At 49.1% G+C, this 18,805-nt stretch overlaps 2 protein-coding genes across 3 annotated transcripts; one reads left to right on the forward strand and one right to left on the reverse strand.

Moving 5' to 3' along the window:
* The first annotated feature begins 5,854 nt into the window (after positions 1 to 5,854).
* Ppp1r15a (protein phosphatase 1 regulatory subunit 15A) lies at positions 5,855 to 8,640 on the forward strand. Its single transcript, XM_041631226.1, has 3 exons — positions 5,855 to 6,084; positions 6,621 to 7,949; positions 8,249 to 8,640. The coding sequence occupies exons 2-3, from the start codon at positions 6,630 to 6,632 to the stop codon at positions 8,552 to 8,554; spliced, it is 1,626 nt and encodes a 541-aa protein (XP_041487160.1). The 5' UTR covers positions 5,855 to 6,084; positions 6,621 to 6,629; the 3' UTR covers positions 8,555 to 8,640.
* Positions 8,641 to 9,368: 728 nt separating this feature from the next.
* Tulp2 (TUB like protein 2) lies at positions 9,369 to 17,628 on the reverse strand. 2 transcript variants are annotated; one of them, XM_041656937.1, is made up of 10 exons: positions 17,503 to 17,628; positions 16,670 to 16,807; positions 16,400 to 16,567; positions 14,629 to 14,807; positions 13,500 to 13,796; positions 12,598 to 12,710; positions 11,984 to 12,098; positions 11,789 to 11,887; positions 9,711 to 9,882; positions 9,369 to 9,521 (listed from the first exon to the last, which is right to left on the reverse strand). In XM_041656937.1, exons 1-10 carry the CDS (start codon positions 17,591 to 17,593, stop codon positions 9,388 to 9,390), a joined length of 1,506 nt encoding a protein of 501 aa, XP_041512871.1. In that variant the 5' UTR covers positions 17,594 to 17,628; the 3' UTR covers positions 9,369 to 9,387. The 2 variants fall into 2 exon arrangements, with proteins under 2 accessions (XP_041512871.1, XP_041512861.1); XM_041656927.1 differs by lacking the exon at positions 17,503 to 17,628 and having other exon boundaries at positions 16,706 to 16,730.
* Positions 17,629 to 18,805: the final 1,177 nt, after the last annotated feature.

The raw sequence follows: 18,805 nt of genomic DNA on the forward strand, positions 1-18,805 counted from the left end.
TCTCTCCCCCCTCCTTCTCTCCCTCTTTTTTTCCTCTCTGTCTCTCTCTCTCCCTCTCTTTCTCTCTCCCCCCTCCCCTTGTCTGCTTATGTCACCTTCCCTCTCCTCACCTTCTGCTCCTGTGTAACTCCCCACCCCTCCAGTCTTATCTCCTTCCTCTAGTCCCTCTCTCCGCGCTCAGTCTCTCTTTCTCCCTAGCCAGACACATCTGTTTCCTTTCTTCTCTTTCAAGTGCTCTTCCTCACTTTCTCTCTTCCTCCCTCTCCCAGTTTCTCTTTCCTCTCTGCTGGGCTTTCCCTGTCTCTGGCAGCCGCCCACGCTGCTGCCTCCCCTCCCAATCCTGGCTGTCCCCGCCTCTTCTGGCCTCCCTACTGCAGCCTGACCCCTGGCTCAGCTGTCCCCACAACTAAGGGGAGGGATTGGGCTCCCCAACTCCTGGCTCCCCTAAACTGTTGCTGGGACTCCTCAGTGTTTGGAGCAGAGACTTGAACCCCAGTACAAGTTTGTTGTTACTTCGGGTTCTGAGCTCCAGGCACCTCCTAGAGAGCTGACCTGGGTCTTTTGAAGAATGGGGTATCCAACTCCTGAAACTTTGGAAAATTGGGATACTTGCTAGTGGGTGCCTGGGAAGGGCTGAGCCAGAAGTCAAGACTCACAGACTGTGCATCCATGATCAGCACTGGTCCTGGAAGGGGGAGGGGGGCGTCCCAGAGAACTAGGTTCTGGCAAGGACAGAGTTAAGCGGCAGTTTGAAATTTCTCCCTCAGATGAGACTGATAACCCTTTAGGAGGGAGGTATAGTGCATTCTGAGGACTCCTTATTCTGCAGATCAGAGCTCAGAGTGTAGTTCCCAGAGAGCATTGCCCAGTGTGTGTGAGGCCCTGGGATCCATCCCCCGAAACACCACACACCACACACCAAACACACACACCACACACTAAACACACTCATACACATACACACCACCCACATACACACAAACACACTTAGACACACAGAGACACACACCAGGTAGGGAGAGGAAGGGAGGTTGGAATTTGGTCTCTGGATCTGGATCTGGGATTTAAACAGAGCCGCACCCCACCAGGGAACAGCCCAATCAGAATTTCAAATTGCACATGATTTTGGAGCAGTGGAGAATGCAGATGCCTGCCTATGAAGGCAAGAGAGTCTGCTTGGCAGTGTTCTCCATGTAGGATGCATCACGGTCACACTGTAGCCTCTATGCAGGAACGCTGGGGTAGGGCTGCTGAGAATTCCTGGGCAGCCTGGGCTACAAATGTAGATAGAGTTCACCCCGGACTGCATAGCCAGCTCCAGGCAATTCTGGAATACAAAATGGGTCCCTGTCAAAAGACAAAACAAAGGAGACACAAGCAAACCTTCAAAGAAGTAAAAAGAGAAAGTTCCATGAAGGCAGGCAGTAGGCTGGGGTCACAGCTTCTCTGGGCACAGCAGGAGGATTGCCCAAATATCAAGGTTAGTTCCAGGACAGTGTGGGGTATACTGTGAAGGGCTGTCCCTAAACAGACAGACAGACCCACACACCAAAACAACCAAGGGACTAGAAAGATGGCTCAGGGCTTGAGAAAGCACTTGCCTCTCTCCCAGATTCATCTCCCGGAACATGGGGTTCACAGCCTTCTCTAACTCTACAAGTTCAGAAGCCATTGTCTGGTCTCCACGTACCATATACAGACATAGTATGTGTGTGTGTGTGTGTACGTATATATGAATGCATGCATGCATACACAGACAGACACACAATACATATATATATATGAAGGAAACCTCTCATATAAAGTAAGGGGAAATTATTTTGTTTTTTCTCTTTTGAGGCTGGGTCTCATTATGTAGCTCTGGCTGTCTGGGAACTTACTTATAGCCCTGGCTAGGCTCTGACTCAGATTCTCTTCCTCTCAAGTGCAGAGATAAAGGTATACTATCAGGCCCCAAAAGATTTTTTTTCCCTGTGTACATTTGACCAGTCTGGAGCTAGCTCTTAGTCCAGGCTGACCCTGAACTCACAGTGATCCTCCTTTCTCTGCCTCTTCAGTTTCTGGCTTGCACTTTATTTTAGTTTTTCTTTTTCTTTTCTTTTTTTTTTTTTTTTTTTGATTTTCGAGACAGGGTTTCTCTGTAGCTTTTGGTTCCTGTCCTGGAACTAGCTCTTGTAGACCAGGCTGGCCTCGAACTCACAGAGATCCACCTGCCTCTGCCTCCCGAGTGCTGGGATTAAAGGCGTGCGCCACCACCGCCCGGCCTTTATTTTAGTTTTTAAAAGATTTATTTATTTATTTATTTTTAAACTTTTTTTTATTTATTTACTTAACTTTATTATGTTTGTTGGTGTGAAAGTGTCAGATCTCATGGAACTGCATTTTCAGACAGTTGTGAGCTGCCATGTGGGTGCTGGGAATCGAACCCGGGTCCTCTGGAAGAGCAGTCAGTGCTCTTAACCGCTGAGCCATCTCTCCAGCCCCAAAGATTTTTGATAATGATTGAATTTTTTTTTTTTTTTTGGTTTTTCGAGACAGGGTTTCTCTGTGGTTTTGGAGCCTGTCCTGGAACTAGCTCTTGTAGACCAGGCTGGTCTCGAACTCACAGAGATCCGCCTGCCTCTGCCTCCCGAGTGCTGGGATTAAAGGCGTGCGCCACCACCACCCGGCCTTTATTTTAGTTTTTAAAAGATTTATTTATTGTGAGTTCGAGACCAGCCTGGTCTACAGAGCTAGTTCCAGGACAGGCTCCAAAGCCAAAGAGAAACTCTGTCTCGAAAAACCAAAAAAAAAAAAAAAAAGGGGGGGGGCTGGAGAGATGGCTCAGAGGTTAAGAGCACTGGCTGCTCTTCCAGAGGTCCTGAGTTCAATTCCCAGCAACCACATGATGGCTGACAACCATCTGTAATGAAATCTGGTGCCCTCTTCTGGCGTGGAGGTGTACATGCAGGAGGCACATTGTATACGTAATAAATAAATCTTTTTTTTAAAAAAAAAAAAAAGATTTATTTATGTTTTTCCGCCATCTTGGTGCCTGTGGAGGCCTGCTGAACAGGACTTCTAAAAGGCAAATATGTCAGCCGGGCGATGGTGGCGAACGCCTTTAATCCCAGCACTCGGGAGGCAGAGGCAGGCAGATCTCTGTGAGTTCGAGGCCAGCCTGGTCTACAGAGCTAGTGCCAGGACAGGCTCCAAAGCTACAGAGAAACCCTGTCTCGAAAAACCAAAAAAAAAAAAAAAAGGCAAATTTGTCTGGAAGGCTGTGGTGCGAGGCCACTTTTGCTGGCTATAAGGAGGTCTCCGGAACCTGAGAGAGCATGCTGTTCTTAAAATTGAAGGCGTTTATGCCTGAGATGAAACTGAATTCTTCTTGGACAAGAAGAATTATATACTTACATGTATAAAACAAAAAAGAAAAACAAAACAAAACAAAAAAACAAACAACACAGTAGCACCATCAGGCAAACCAAAAGAAACTGGAGTGGTCTGGAGAAAAGTAACTCGGGTCACGGAAACAGTGGCGTGGTTCCTGCCAAATTCCGAAACAACCTTCCTGAAATGGCCGTTGGGCAAAGAATCCTGTGTGGTGCTGTATCCTTCCTGGATTTAAACTAATAAAAAGTAAATAAATTTTAAAAACAGTGTTCTGCTTACATGTATGCCTGTACTCTGGAAAAGGGAACAAGATCTTACTGTATACGGTTGTGAGGCACAGCTGGCATTTCACTATTTTTGTTTTTTTGAGACAGGGTTTCTAAGTAACTATGGAGCCTGTCCTGGAACTCACTCTGTAGACCAGGCTGGCCTCGAACTCACAGAGATCTCCCTACTTCTGCCTCTCCAGTTCTGGGATTAAAGGCGTGTGCCTCCACCCCACCAGGCCAGCTGGCATTTTAAAAGTTTTTTTTTAAATCCATGCTGTAAGTGAAAACGAAGAATCAAGTAATGGAGAATCTGTGTGGCAGGAAGTCAATGATAGAGCTAAAAGTGAGAATGGCTAAAGGATGAATGTTTAAATTCTACACATCTTTTTTTTTTTTTTTTTGGTTTTTCGAGACAGGGTTTCTCTGTGGCTTTGGAGCCTGTCCTGGAACTAGCTCTTGTAGACCAGGCTGGACTGGAACTCACAGATATCCGCCTGCCTCTGCCTCCCAAGTGCTGGGATTAAAGGCGTGCGCCACCACCGCCTGGCTATAAATTCTACACATTATCCAGATTCCCTAAGCAAAATCAGACTAAACTACGGTGATCGGTCAGCTGAAGGAGGCAAAATGCTGGAAGATGAACTCAGTGACTTCTCAGAGGATCAGGACGGGCTGGATGATAGGAGCAATGATGAAGGCTACAATTCAGAAATAGGACAGTGGCGTTTAAAACCTAGTGTCTGTAACTCTGTATTCTCCTTACAGACTCACACAGTCCTTCCCGGTCAAATGTTGTCAAAATTCCAAGAGAGTGTTTAGAAGTGGAATGGGAGGTTAAAAAAGCAAACAAAAGAAATCTTTCCAAAGACGTCGTGAGAGGTTCCAACCCAAACGGTCCACAGCAGAATAACCTCAGCGACTGTGGCACATACATACTGCAGGGTGTAGAGGGCTTTTCTGAGAATCCAGTACTAAATTCTGAGCTCCCTATGAATTTGGTGAACTGGTTTCGTCCCTTGAGAATGAAAACAGAAAGAGAAGAAATCCGAAACGTGATTCTGAAAGTACAGGAAGGGCAGAGTAGAGAGAAGCTGCTGAAGGACGCTTCCTCAGCAGAAGCATGGGTAGGGAAGGAGCAGAGCAGTGGGCCAGCAGTGTCTGACTGACAGGAGGCTGGTTCAGCTTTGGTTAGAGACAGCAAAGAGCTGAAGCGCTCACTACGCAGAGGTTTGGGGAGGGTTAATGCTGTAAAATGTCACGTTAAGTAATTTCCAAAGGAGAATATATTAAGTAAAAGTCTGTAAATATGTTAATGAGGCTAATTTTTCCAACATTAATAATTATTTTTTTCACTTTTAGGAAACCTTTGCTATATATTTTCTGATAATACTAAAACTGCAACTTCTAAACACAAATACACTATTTATAGAAGAAAAAAGTGTTTTTTAAAAAAATAATAAATACATATGGGCAGTGGTGTCGCACGCCTTTAATCTCAGTACTGGGCAGGCGGATCTCTGTGAGTTCGAAGCCAGTCTGGTTTACAGAGCGAGTTCCAGGGCAGCCAGGACCACACTGAGAAACCCTGTTTCGAAACACCAAGGAAAAAAAAGGAGAGAGAGACAGATAGACAGACAGACAAACAAACAAACAACCAAAAAAAAAAAAACCAAAACCAACAATGAGTGTTTTGCCTTCAAAAATCACACCTGTCTTGGGGGGAAAAACGGCAAAAAGTGGTGGTGCATTTAGAAGAAAGCAGCAGGAGGATCACTGATTTTGAGGCCAGTCTCTGTCTCTCAAAAAAAAAAAAAAAAATAGAGCCGGGTGGCGCACGCCTTTAATCCCAGCACTCGGGAGGCAGAGGCAGGCGGATCTCTGGGAGTTCGAGACCAGCCTGGTCTACAAGAGCTAGTTCCAGGACAGGAACCAAAACCACAGAGAGACCCTGTCTCGAAAAACCAAAAAAAAAAAAAAAAAATAGAAAGGAAAGTCACGGGGTTGGGGACACGTGGGAACCTGGCCCGCGGGCTCAGCACTCAGTGTGCCGGGAAGGCTGCCGTGACGTCATGAGGCCCGGAAAGTCCGCGAGAAGTGCGGTGTTGTTTTCCAGTTCCCACCTTTCCCAGGGACTTCCTAAGCCCCGCCTCCCGGTGACGTCAGCGCAGCGCCAGCGTCAGGCTATAAAAGCGCGGTTGACAGTTTCGGCCCAGATTGAGCCTGTTCTCAACTGGTGAAGATTGCTTGCATGCGATATTCCGCGCCTCTCCGCGTCCCTTTGCCGGGATACTCCTTGCGACCGCCTGTGAGACTTCGCATCCCCGAACCGCACGCCTGAGGGCGACATGACCGCGCTGGCCTTGCGAGACCTACCGACCCGCGACCGCTTCTGGCAGCCCGAACCGACGCTCCTGCCTCCGGGGTGACGCACAGCCCGCCGGTGCGTGGGGTCTGGGGGAGGAAGCTGGGGAAATCCCAGACGCTTTGAGAAGAGAGGCAGGCATGGAGGGTCTGAGTAAAGTTGAAGTTAGGCTCTGCGATTAAAGGGGAGGGGCCCGGCCGCCAGAGCCGAGGTGCTTGGGTAGAGCCGACTAAAGGGAAGCAGGAGGGGGCAGGAGCAGCTTTGGGGGGCGTGAATTATAGCATCTATAATTATATAATACATAATGTAAACATATAAGCTGAGGGGAAAGGGGTCTTTAGAAGCCAGGCTCCCAGGTCTGAGGACGGGGAATCTTTGACGGGGGCTGAAGAAAGGGTTTAGGAGGGTGGGCTCTCTTGATCTAAACATGTAGAACCGAGTGCCGTCTGTCGGGTACTGAGAAGCAGGTGGCAGAGGTGGGTGTGAGCAGTGCTGTTAGGAATTTGAGGCATGGATTCTCGTGTTGGTACCGTGACTATTTATATTACCATGACTCAGGGCTGTGGTATGATACTGTTTCCAGAATGGCTTCTAAACAACTCCCCTTTTTACAGCCCAGACATATGGCCCCAAGACCCAAGTATACCCTGCCCTGGAGAGATGTCCAATCCTTCTACCTCCTGTCTCCACTGATGGGCTTCCTCAGCCGGGCTTGGAGCCACCTGAGGGGCCCGGAAGGTCCAGAGCCCTGGCTGACAGAAACAGTAACAGGAGCAGATCAGATAGCCGCCAAGGCTCTGGTGACACCTCCCCTGGTCCCTGGGAACCTCCCTCAGGGGGACCCTGAGGACTGTGGAGCTCCTAGGGAGAGTCCAGCAGCCCAGGGGCCTTCCTTTGATGTTCAAGCCCACAATTCCCCTCCTGAAGCATGGGGACTTTCAAATGATGGATACAGTGAGAAGCAAGGACAGGATGGCCCTCGAGAGCAGCAGAGGGAACACACAGCTGGCCTGCCTATGCCCCTGTCCCCTAGCCTGCAAGGTGCTGATAAGAGCCTCAGGGAGGTGGTGGCTGGAGAAGAGGGAGGGACTGAGCTGGCTTATCCCACAGCACACGGGGAGGGTGGTTCAGCCGAGGACGAGGAAGAGGATGGAGAAGCCTCTGCTGCTTACAGAGACGCAGGACATCGAGCCACGGAGGAAAAAGGAACAGAAAAGAAAGCTGACCCCCCCAGCTCTCCTTTAGGCTCTCACCCCAGAGCCTGGGAGTACTGCTCTAGAGAGGGGCCTACGCAGGAGGGAGAAGGCAACCGAGAGCCACACGGGGCAGAGCAGGATCAGCCTGGTCAGAAGGCAGCAGCTGAGGAAGAGGGGAAAGCTGAAGCTGTCTGTAGTGGGAATGCCTTCCTGAAGGCCTGGGTATGTCGGCCTGGAGAGGACACGGAAGATGAGGACGACGGGGATTGGGGATCAGCTGGGGAAGAAGAGGAAGAAGGCCAGGCCTTGCCTTCCCCTACCTCTCCTGCACAGGCCTTCCTGAAGGCCTGGGTGTGTAGACCTGGAGAGGACACGGAGGATGAGGACGACGGTGACTGGGGATCAGATGGGGAAGACAGTGTAGCTCAGACCTGTGCAACCCCCCATACAAGTGCCTTCCTGAAGGCCTGGGTCTACTGTCCAGGAGAGGACACAGAAGATGAGTGTGAGAATGTCCCAGATGACTCAGGTCCCTGCCTTCAGGCCCGGCGGTGTCTGCCTGGAGAGAAGACAGCGGGATGTGTGCAAGCAGAGCCCTCTCTTCAGGTGGTCTTCTATTTACCTGGAGAGAAGCCAGCAGCACCTTGGGCTGCCCCTAAGCTGCCCCCTCGACTGCAAAGGAGGCTCAGACTATTGAAAACACCCACCCAGGATCAGGACTCTGCAGCTCCCCTGCGGACCAGAAAGGTGAGTGCCTGGGCCTGGATTCTAACTCAGAGATTATACAAAGGGTTTAGATTCCCAATCGGGAGGAGGGGCCGGACCTGAAATCCCTAAGGAGGCGTGCTGGAGGCGGGGACTCCAGGGACCTTTTGTTGCAAGTTCTTACAAGGGAAGGCTGTGTTCACCCTGTTGCAATCTCCTGAAAGAGCAGGGGAGTGGTAGTGGTGCTAATGGAGTGAGTCAGGGACAGTCAGGAGGTGACTATTCAAACACCAAGTGTTTTTGTGTGACTAACGTTGTCTTGCCTCTGCCCATCTGTCCAGGTGCACTTCTCTGAGAAAGTCACAGTTCATCTCCTTGCTGTCTGGGCAGGACCAGCCCAGGCTGCCCGCCGTGGTCCCTGGGAGCAGCTCGCACGAGATCGGAGCCGCTTTGCTCGCCGCATTGCCCAGGCAGAGAAGGAGCTGGGTCCTTACCTCACCCCTGCCTTCCGGGCCAGAGCACGGGCTCGCCTTGGAAACGCACCTCTTACTCTGGCCTCCACACCTTTTCCACAGCCTGGGCATTGTGCCTCCTTAGGCCACGCCCTTGAGCCGAGCTCTGACCACACCCTCTCCCCTTCCCAGTGAAGCCCCTCCATCCAGCCTGACTTAAACCCGTATAGTTTTGTTATTTATTTTTTTAATATGAAATAAAGCCTTTTGATTTATACTGATCAAGTCTTAATTATGTATTGATAATATCCTGCTGGTGGATTTTCAAGGGAGGCTAAAAATGAGGTTTGTGTCCAAACTGAAGTTTAAACCAGCCTGATATACACAGTGATGGTCTCAAAACACTGAGTTCTGTGTCCAGGCTGGGGTCAAGTGCCGCAACTGATCCCAGCATTTAGAAGTTGTGGCAGGAGTTCCAGGCAGGCATAACCTATCGAGCGAGGCAGCCTTAAAAAACAAAGGGAGGGTGGTAGATAAAAGGTACTACATGTGCAAAGCCGGGCACCAAGGTGCATGCTTGTCATCCAGTACTCCGGAGGTGGAAGGGGAGGATTGGGTGTTCAAGGCTAATCTCAGCTACATTGTCAGGGACCAGAATGAGTATCAGAAAACTAAAAAAGAACGGGCTGTGGTGGCACTTGGGAGGCAGAGGCAGGTGGATCTGAGTTCAAGCCCAACCTGAGTTCAAGAGACAGGGCGGTGGTGGCGCACACCTTTAATCCCAGCACTCGGGAGGCAGAGACAGGCGGTTCTCCGTGAGTTTGAGGCCAGCCTGGTCTACAAGAGCTAGTTCCAGGTCAGGCACCAATAACTACAGAGAAACTCTGTCTCGAAAATCCAAAAAAAAAAAAAAAGAAAGAAAGAAAGACCCCGTCTCGACCCCACCCCCCCAAAAAAACTTAAAAACTGCTGTGAAGCTATCTCCAAACGCACACGACAGAGCTGGTGAGGGATGGTATTTTATTCAGTTACTCACACGCCAATTTCCCATCGAAACTAGATAAGCAGATGGCGAAGGCTTGGAGAGGGCAAAGAGGATATCGGAAATCCATAGTGAATATGTTTGGGGCCACGCGGCCGAACTGGAGCACCAGGCAGTCCGCTGATGAGCAAACCAGGAAATAGGACTTAAACTCTAATGTAGCCACGCGGCTGCACCCTGGCCAACCTAGGATACTCAGGGAGCCCCATAGACTACACGTCCCAATAGGCCTTGTGAAAGTGAGGCTCCCGCCCTGAACGCCCTCTTCCTGCCCCCAAAGCCCGTGTCTTGGGATTGCTAAGAGCTCACGTTCATCGGGGTGCACAATCTGGAAGTTCTTGACCGAAGCCCGAGTGACGCGACCGTGAAAATTGAGCACGTAGGCGCCGCTCTCCTCGCTCCAAGATGGGGCTTTGTTCTTCAGTTGGAGCAGGCCGTGTCTAGCACCCTTTTGTAGGCGACTCAATATGGAATCCTGATCCTTGGGGATGATACAACAGGGCATCGTTTGTTAGCCTACCCGCCTATCCGTTGGTCCAGATACACACATTTATTTATCTATTTATTTGAGACATAGTGTGTCTAGATTTACCTTTTGTTTTTCTTTGTTTTTAGAGACAGGGTTTCCCTGTTGTAGCCCTGGCTACACAGAGCTCTGTAGACCAGGCTGAGACTGTAATTTTTTTCTTAGAAGATGAGTTTGAGAAAGCACTAAACATAGAGTAAACAATCACTGTGGTGGTTATTATTACTCTCACCGTGGCCCTCCTGGGGCAGACCCAATGTCTTAGGCATGAAATTCACTTTTTCTTTCTTCTTCTTTTTTTTTTCCTTTTTTTCTAGACAGGGTTTTTTCTGGAGCTTTGGAGCCTGTCCTGGAACTAGCTCTTATAGACTAGGCTGGCCTCAAACTCACAGAGATCCCCCTGCCTCTGCCTCCTGAGTGGTGGGATTAAAGGTATGCGCCACCACCTGGCTTGTAATTGGTATTTTATATTTTCATTTTGTAGCTGGTCCTTGAGTTCACCATCTAATTTGTTTATTGGTATGAATGGAAACAGCATTTTATCAGGATTGCAGTGACTTCTCGATGGTCAAGTTCAAAACACAGTTGTTAGTTACTTGATTCTTATTTGTGAACTTTCAAGAATGCATGAGTGTGCAGAACAGACAGAATGAGAGATCTCTTACCTGAGCTTTGGAATTCTTACTGCCTTTCCCATGGTGATTTCCATATCTTCAATACTATGTGTATTGCTCCAGAGATAAATTTTATATACACATTTATGCAAAAATTATTTACAACTTATGAACAGACACTCATAATCACACACAGGTCATTATGTATACTCTATTGTGCAAACATTGACACTCACAATCACGCATAGGTCATTATGTATACTCTATTGTGCAAACATTGACACTCACAATCACACAGAGGTCATTATGTATACTCTATTGTGCAAACGTTGACACTCACAATCACACACAGGTCATTATGTGTACTCTATTGTGCAAACGTTGACACTCACAATCACACACAGGTCATTATGTGTACTCTATTGTGCAAACGTTGACACTCACAATCACACACAGGTCATTAAGGGCTACAACAGAGAAGCCCTGTCTCAAAAAAAGAAATTTATTTATTTATTTTTTTTTTTGGTTTTTTGAGACAGGGTTTCTCTGTAGCTTTAGAGGTTGTCCTGGAACTAGCTCTTGTAGACCAGGCTGGCCTCGAACTCACAGAGATTCACCTACCTCTGCCTCCCGAGTGCTGGGATTAAAGGTGTGCGCCACCACCGCCCGGCTAGAAAATTATTTTTTGATTAAATGTAATATATATGTGTCTGCATATGTGGATTATGTGTGTGTGAATGCAGTTGTCTTCAAAGGCCAGAAGAGGGTGTTAGGTCCCCTGGAGCTAGAGTAGTCGCGAGCCACCTTACAAGGGAACCAACCAGAAATTTATTGTTTTTTGAGACAATTTCTCTATGTATCCCTGACTCCTGGAACTTTCTCTGTAGACCAGGCTGGCCTCAAACTCACACTTGCCTCTTGGCCTCCTGAGTGCTAGAATTAATTTTTTTTTTTTTAAGACAAGGTCTTACTAAGTAGCCCTGGCTGTTCTGGAACTAGATCTTTAGACGGGGCTAGCCACAGACTCACGAGCTCTGCCTTTGCTCTTCCTCTAGGAGGGCAGCACATGTGTGTTAACAAATGAGCCATCTCGCCAGTCCCAGCCCCCGCCTCAGCCCCAGCCCCAGCACTTTTGAGTCTCTAGTCTTCACTGCCTGAGATGGAACCCTGACAAAGTCGAGATCTATGATGGGATTTCCTAGCCCATCTCATCTCTTAGTGCTGTGATTTCCGCCCTAAACACTCACACTTTGTGGCTGAACTCTCATCCTCTGCTTCTGGCTGTCCATTCCTGGAAGGATCACGGTCATTTTGCGAGGCCCCCGGAATCCCAAGACATTGGTTTCCTGGGAGGATTAATTAGATTATATTCCAGCTGGCCTCGCTCCTTATGGTGTCTCACTTATTGGCACCCCTCATTTCTGCCCCTCCAGTATACTTACATAACACACAACTCCCAGCTCCTCTCTGATCCGGGTGTTGTCTGGGATCCAGTAGTTCCGCTCAGGATTCACCCCGTTATCAAAGATGGTATATTTCGTGCCCAAGACATTGGATCTGCCCCAGGAGGGCAGTGGACAGAGCAATAACAACCGTGACAGTGATTGTTATTCTGTGTTAAGTGTTTCTCAAACCCATCTTCTAAGGAAAATAAAAAAAATCACAGTCCCAGCCTTCTGATTCCTCGGTGTCATTCTAGCATCCTACATCGACTATTGAGAACCCTCTTCCATCTAGGAAGCAAGAACTCACACACGCTAGACCTCTTTCCCCACAGGAACTGAGGGGTCCCAGCCCTCTGCCTATCAAAAACCTAAACATATTAAATGCCAGCCTGTATTCATGATACCCAAAGCTTTCAAGGTTTTTCTTTTCCAACTATGGAAATACAATCTGCAGAACTACAAAACCCATCAGACTTTGGTGCAGGTCCAGTTTAGTGCATTGTGGCCTGCTGGGAAATGTAGTCCATTTGCCTGTCTTTCTTGTGACTTCTTGCCACCTGTTGCCTCACCCGCATGCCAGGAGCGCCACACACCAAAAAGGCTTCACCTACCTAACTTTACCTACGAAGTTGTTCCCGTTGCGAGACATGTCTTTGGGGTCCAGGGAGATGAGATAATTTGAGGTTTTGCTTCTTTTCCTTCTCCGCCCTGCCAGAAGGAAATGCTGCAGACCAGAGAAGACACTTCAGGACTGACCTTTGGCACCTGCTAGAGCCAGGGTCCTGAACACAGCTCTAAACTCAAATGACGCTCTCAGGAGAAGGTGGAGGCCACACTGGGAGAAGACTGGTCAGATGGAGAGGGCGTGGCTTAGCTAGAAAATGGAACCGCTTTGAAGGCCTAGCTTACACCAGGATTGGTGGCAATGGGAGGCCAAAGGGACCCACTCGTCTCAAGGGGAAGGGAGGTGAGGGAGATGTGAACTAACTCTGGAATGGATAAGGCTTGGTTATAGGGTAGGGAGGACCTAAAGAAACATGCTCTAAAAAGTTTGGCAGACTGAGGTGGGCAGGGCTTGGAGCTGTCAAGTCCTAACTATGAGACACAGGTCTGAGTCCCAAATAAATAAATAAATAAATAAATAGTTGCTGAAAGGGGCTCATGTTGTTGGCCTGGCTGGTCTGGAATTCATGATTTAGAAAGGGCTGCCTTCCTCTGTTTATCAACTGTGGGGGATTAAAGGATCCACCACCACCTGGCTCTGTTTCTAGTTTTTTCAGTGTCTCATTAGGTCAGGAGGCTGGCCTTGAACTCAGCTGTCCTTACTCCCCTGACCCTCCCTGCCACCATTCCCAAGGATTATTGGGATTAGAGTTTTATGCCACCACATCTGGCTCCAGAAATTTTTAACCTTGTCCAAAAAAGGGAGGGACATAACCCTCGAAGTTGGGGCTTGTTTCCCTTATCTGTCCCCTCCAGTGTGAAGCCTCCCGCCGCCGGGGCTGAAGCATACGGCCACTCCGTCGTCTGCCTCCAGGTAGAGGTAGTAGGAGGGGAACATGCTCTTGTCCATGCCATGCTTGTTGCGGACGATGCGGCACTGCACCATGTGCTCTCGGGGTGCGGGTAGCAGCACATAGGCCTCCATGTCCTCCCCGAGCCGAGGGCCTGGCGTGCGGGGCAGGGAACAGGGTATATTCCAAGAATTGTGGCTGCTGGTGTCGCCATTGCCTTGCAAGACATTGGGCGCCACTGGGGCGTTGTTTGTCCCCGTAGACTCCGAAGCCACTTTCTTCTCCAGGTCTTCATCCTAGCTCCAGTGCAAATCAAAAGTGGAGGGGCAGTCAGGCTTGACCACGCAGACTGATTGGCTATTCCAGCTAGGGGTGACCCTTGAAGATCCCCGGCTTCCTGTTAATCAAGCATGGCCGTAACCCACCCAACCTCGCTGGCACGTCTGTCCATTGGTCCAACTCACAATTTCATCAGCTCCACAGACCTATTGGATAATCTGCGTGAGGTCCTTCTCTAGGACACATAAATCCAGAGTACCTGCCAGAACATGCCAGCGAGGTCGCCGGGCACTGCTGCATAGCAGCTGCCCTGCCTAGAATCCCCCAGTGAGGGGCTCAGGTGTCACTCAGTGGTAAGAGCAGGCATGTAGTCATGTTGACTACAAAATGACCCCTTCAAATCATGCTTTGTAGTCTCTATTAGTAGTCACCTGTTCACCTGTTCATGGTATTCTTTTTAGGGGAGGGAGTCTGGGAGTCCTTTTTTTTTTTTTTTTTTTTTTTTTGATCGAGACAGGGTTTCTCTTTTGCTTTGGACTTCTAACTGCAGGAAATGCAAACATGCAGCCCGAGCACAGACTTTCACCTTGTTGCTACCTCCTCTAGTCAACATACCCAGTAGGCCGAACCGCAGGTTTTTGGGGTTTTTTTTGGTTTTTTGTTTGTTTGTTTGTTTTTGGTTTTTCGAGACAGGGTTTCTCTGTGGCTTTGGAGATCCACCTGCCTCTGCCTCCCGAGTGCTGGGATTAAAGGCGTGCGCCACCATCGCCCGGCCGAACGGCAGGTTTTTAGTACCGCCTACCCTGACGTCGGAGGCTGGTGAGCTGCGGGGTTTTTAGTACCGCCTACCCTGACGTCGGAGGCTGGTGGGCTTGCTTCTGTGTTCTTTTTCTCTGTGCTCTCTCCCACCATGCAGGATGCCGAGTCTCCATGAACCCTGTCAGAGTCCACTGCAGGGGCTGGGGCCGGGCTGGGTGCCTTGTGTTCCACTGACACTTCCTTGGATTCCTCCTCCTCTTCACTGATCCCTAGGGGGCAGAAGCAGTGGCAGGTCAGGACATGGCTTCCGGGTTGGGGGGGCGCGGTCAGCACTGTCAGCTAGAGCAAGAACTCAAGTGCTCAGCTGCCTTGCCTGTTTCTCCCCCTGACCACACTCTGAGCGCTTCATATGCATGTGGAATCTGCAAGGACTAAGACCGACCTCCTGATCTCCCCGAGGATGCACAGGGAGAGGTCAGGGTCGTGTCTCACTGTGTGGCACTGGCTAGCCCGAAGCTAGATTTCTAGTCTGGTCTTGCTTTGAACAGAGACCCACCTGCCTTTGTCTCCAACATTGGAATTAAAGGCATGTGTCTATCAAAATTCCTGGCCAAAAGTAAACGAACAAATAAGCTTTCATTAAAAAAAGAAAAAAGAAAAAAAAACATAAGTAGAGGGACTGGAGAGATAGATTAACAGTCAAGGGCACATTTGGGTATATTCTGCTTTTTTTTTTTTTTTTTTTTGCAGATCTACTGATCAAATCCAGGGCCTTGTACATGCTAGTCAGTGTTTTACCACTGAGCTATGTCCTCAGCTTCAGCAACATGATTTTCTAGTTGTCACTTTAGAAAGGTGGAAAGATAAGCTATACCAGGCTTTTTTTTCTTTTTTTTTTTTTTTCTTTTTGCACCAGACGTCATTACAGATGGTTATGAGCCACCATGTGGTTGCCGGAAATTGAACTCAGGACCTTTGGAAGAGTAGGCAGTGCTCTTAACCACTGAGCCATCTCACCAGCTCCCTCTGCTTTTTTTTTTTTAAGATTTATTTATTTTATGTGTATTGGTGTTTACCTGCATGTGTGTCTGTGTGAGGGTATCAGATTCCCTGGAACTGGAGTTATAGACAGTTGTGAGCCACCGTGTGGGTGCTGGGAATCAAACTGGAAGAGCAGCCAGTGCTCTTAACTGCTGAGTCATCTCTCCAGCCCCACATTCTCTTGTAGAGAAACAGAGTTCAGTTTCCAGTGCTCAAGTCTGATGGCTCACAAATGCATCTAACTCCAGCTTCAGTGGGTCTGACACCCTCTTGTGGCCTCTGTAGGAACTGCACTCACATTCACAAACACAGATGCACATACGCATAACCAAAAAGAATCAAAATAAATAATCTGAGCCCGGCATGGTGGTGCATTCCTTTATTCCCAGAATTTGGGAGGCAGAGGCAGGTGGATCGCTGAGTTTGAGACCAACCTGGTCTACAGAGGAAGTTCCAGGACAGTCAGATCTACAAAGAGAAACCCTGTCTTGAAAAATGAAAATAATAATAACAATTAATGATTTGGGTGTGGTGCAACATACCTTTAATCCCAGAACACAAGGAGGCAGGAGCCAGTGCATCTCTGTGAATTCAAGGCCAGTCAGGGACACACAGAGATTGACCCTCCCAAAATTAGTGCAGATAAATACTTCTGATGTGATAATGTCTTATATCTGAATACACTATAACAGGGATAGACAGATGAACTGGGAGACCCATGAGTTATGATATCTCACAGATAAGCTGTTAACCAAAGCAAGGAAGACAACTTGTCATGTGACCCAGGGACCACATTTCACTCCCCTTTCCCTAAAATTACCAGGTCCTGGGGAGGCTAGCCAGCCCCTGCGACGGTTTGCCATATGTGTCTTGGGAGGTGGGGGGATGACAGGGATATCCTCCATGCTCACTTCCTCCACATCTGAATCCGAGCTGTCTGGGAGCCAGCATAGGTGGTGGAAAGCAGCACCAGTGCCCCGAGTGTACACTAGAGAAAACAGTTTCAGATTTAGGGCCCTTTGATGCGAGAGGAGGAGGCTCCAGACATGACCCCAATGTCAGGAGAGAAAGGGTGGAATCCCAAGCTTACCTGCTCCTCTGTGTGACAATAGGGGGGCCCTCTCGCCACTACCATCTCCACCATAGTTCATGGTGGCCAGGGCACTGTGGGCCCCGGAGGGCAGATGTGTCTGTGCTATGTTCTTCTGGAGGAGAGGACTCCCAGCGCCTGGGGAAAAGTGCAAAGCAGCCCGTTTAAAAAGGGTCTCCTGAGGAAGATAGGAGGACAGACTCAAATCCTGCACTACATAGCAAGATACGGGATAGCCTGTGCTGCAGCATGAGATGCATGCATCACCTCCCAAAATCCCAAACAAAACTCAGGAAGGCACATGACTGGGTGCATGTTACCCTAGGTTTTGATCCTTAGTAACACACACACACACACACACACACACACACACACACAAAGTGAAATCCTGCTCTCCCAGCAGAACTTCTGTCTTTTGGGGAGTCCGGGTTCCCTCAGACTCTACTAGGTTCTGATAAAGCCAGTTCCTGAATTCTTTTGGGTCTGGCCCTCTGGCTCTAAACTCCAACTGGAAATTGTAATCTCAAGGGCCCAGTTTTATTGGAATGGCTTCTAAGAAACCCACAGCCCAAGCAATCTTCTGCCCCAGGATGGATGAGGTTCCACTCACCCCTGTTCCCTCATAAAACCCCACACTTAAGTTTGTCCCCAATCCTCTACCATAAACTCCCTATTCTGATGCAATTAGGCCCCACCAGTCCTGAAAGCTATAGGCCAGCCCCTCCAGCAGCCAGCACCATCCACCAAGTTCCCAGCCTAGGGCTCACTAGGCTCCCCCCTCCAGTGTTCAATAAGTCCCACTCTGGAGCACCCAGAAATCCCTTCCATCAGACCAAGTCCCCAGCCGCTGTCACTCTGGAAGCGATCGTCCCCACGCCTTGGTCGCCGGTGCCTCAGGGAAGCATCAGGATTGGCCTGAACCATGAGGGGTTCCTGGCGCTTCCTGCGCTGTTTCTTCTCAAATAGCTGCCGCTGTAGGAACGAGAAGGGTGTGTGGTGAGGACAGAAACCAGAGAGGTGGGCGGGGTGAGATTGGCCTGGCAGAATCCAGGTACCCTTCCTCCTTCCTCCGTTGAGGTCCCAGATACCCAGTCCCTCAGTCTCTCTAGTCCTTTCCGGTCAGATCAGATCTACCTCCAACTCCTCTTCCAAGAACTAGGAATCCAGCCCTCCAAAACTTTTTTTTTATTAATTAATTTATTTTTATTTTGTTTGCATTGGTGTTTTGCCTGCATGCATGTCTTTGTGAGGGTATCAGATCTTGGAGTTACAGACAGTTGTGAGATGCCATGTGAACTGAACCCAGCTCCCCTGGAAGAATGGTCAGTGCTCCTAACTGCTGAGCCATCTCTCCAGCTCCCAAGAACTTCCACTCCTCACACATTTCCTCAGCCTGGGCTGCCATCCTGGCAGAGGCATGAGGATTGCACTATCCAAGCCTGCCTAGACACTTCGGGGAGACCCTGTTTCAAGATACAAAGGCAGGTAGAACGACTGGCATCTGTAAGGTCCAGAGACAGAAGAGGATGAGAGCAAGAACGAGGTCAGCACAGGCGACCGAGGAGCGGACGGCTCCACGGGGAAATGTGCTCGCTATTCCAGCAAGCCTGACTACCTGAGTTCTAGCCCCAGGATCTACACTGTCAAGAGAGAACCCGCTCCTGCAAGTTGTCTCCACATGCGTGCCATGGCGTGCGTGTGCTCTATCCCAGAATAAATTTAGTTTAAAGCAAAACAAAGCAAGAACAATGGCTCACAACTGTAATTCCAGGGCCAAGATGCAAGCTGGAGAGCAGCCTGGGCTAGGCAGCAAGGTCTTGTTTCAAAATAAAACCTAATTCCTACTTTCTCTTTTCCTAATTTGAGAACCTGATGTTCAGAAAAAACGAACATGGGATTGGGGTCTCTGAGAAACCTCGGGGAAGGTTGGGAAGATGAAGAGTGGGATTCCGGCCCATACCTGTTGTTCCAGCTTCTGCAGCCTTACACCCGAGAATTCATCCTCCAAGGTCCTGAGAGAAACACAGGCTGAGGACCACAGCCGGCAGGGCAGCTTTGTCTGTGCGAGAGCCCCTCCCCTTGGCCTATTTGGGTTCTGAGCGCCAGTGATGTCATAGTAGTTGCAGGACGGGAGCT

Source organism: Microtus oregoni, unplaced genomic scaffold (genome assembly GCF_018167655.1).
Source record: "Microtus oregoni isolate MIOR12 unplaced genomic scaffold, Mior012 000000F_ref0000247, whole genome shotgun sequence".
In the NCBI taxonomy this organism is placed as follows: domain Eukaryota; kingdom Metazoa; phylum Chordata; class Mammalia; order Rodentia; family Cricetidae; genus Microtus; species Microtus oregoni.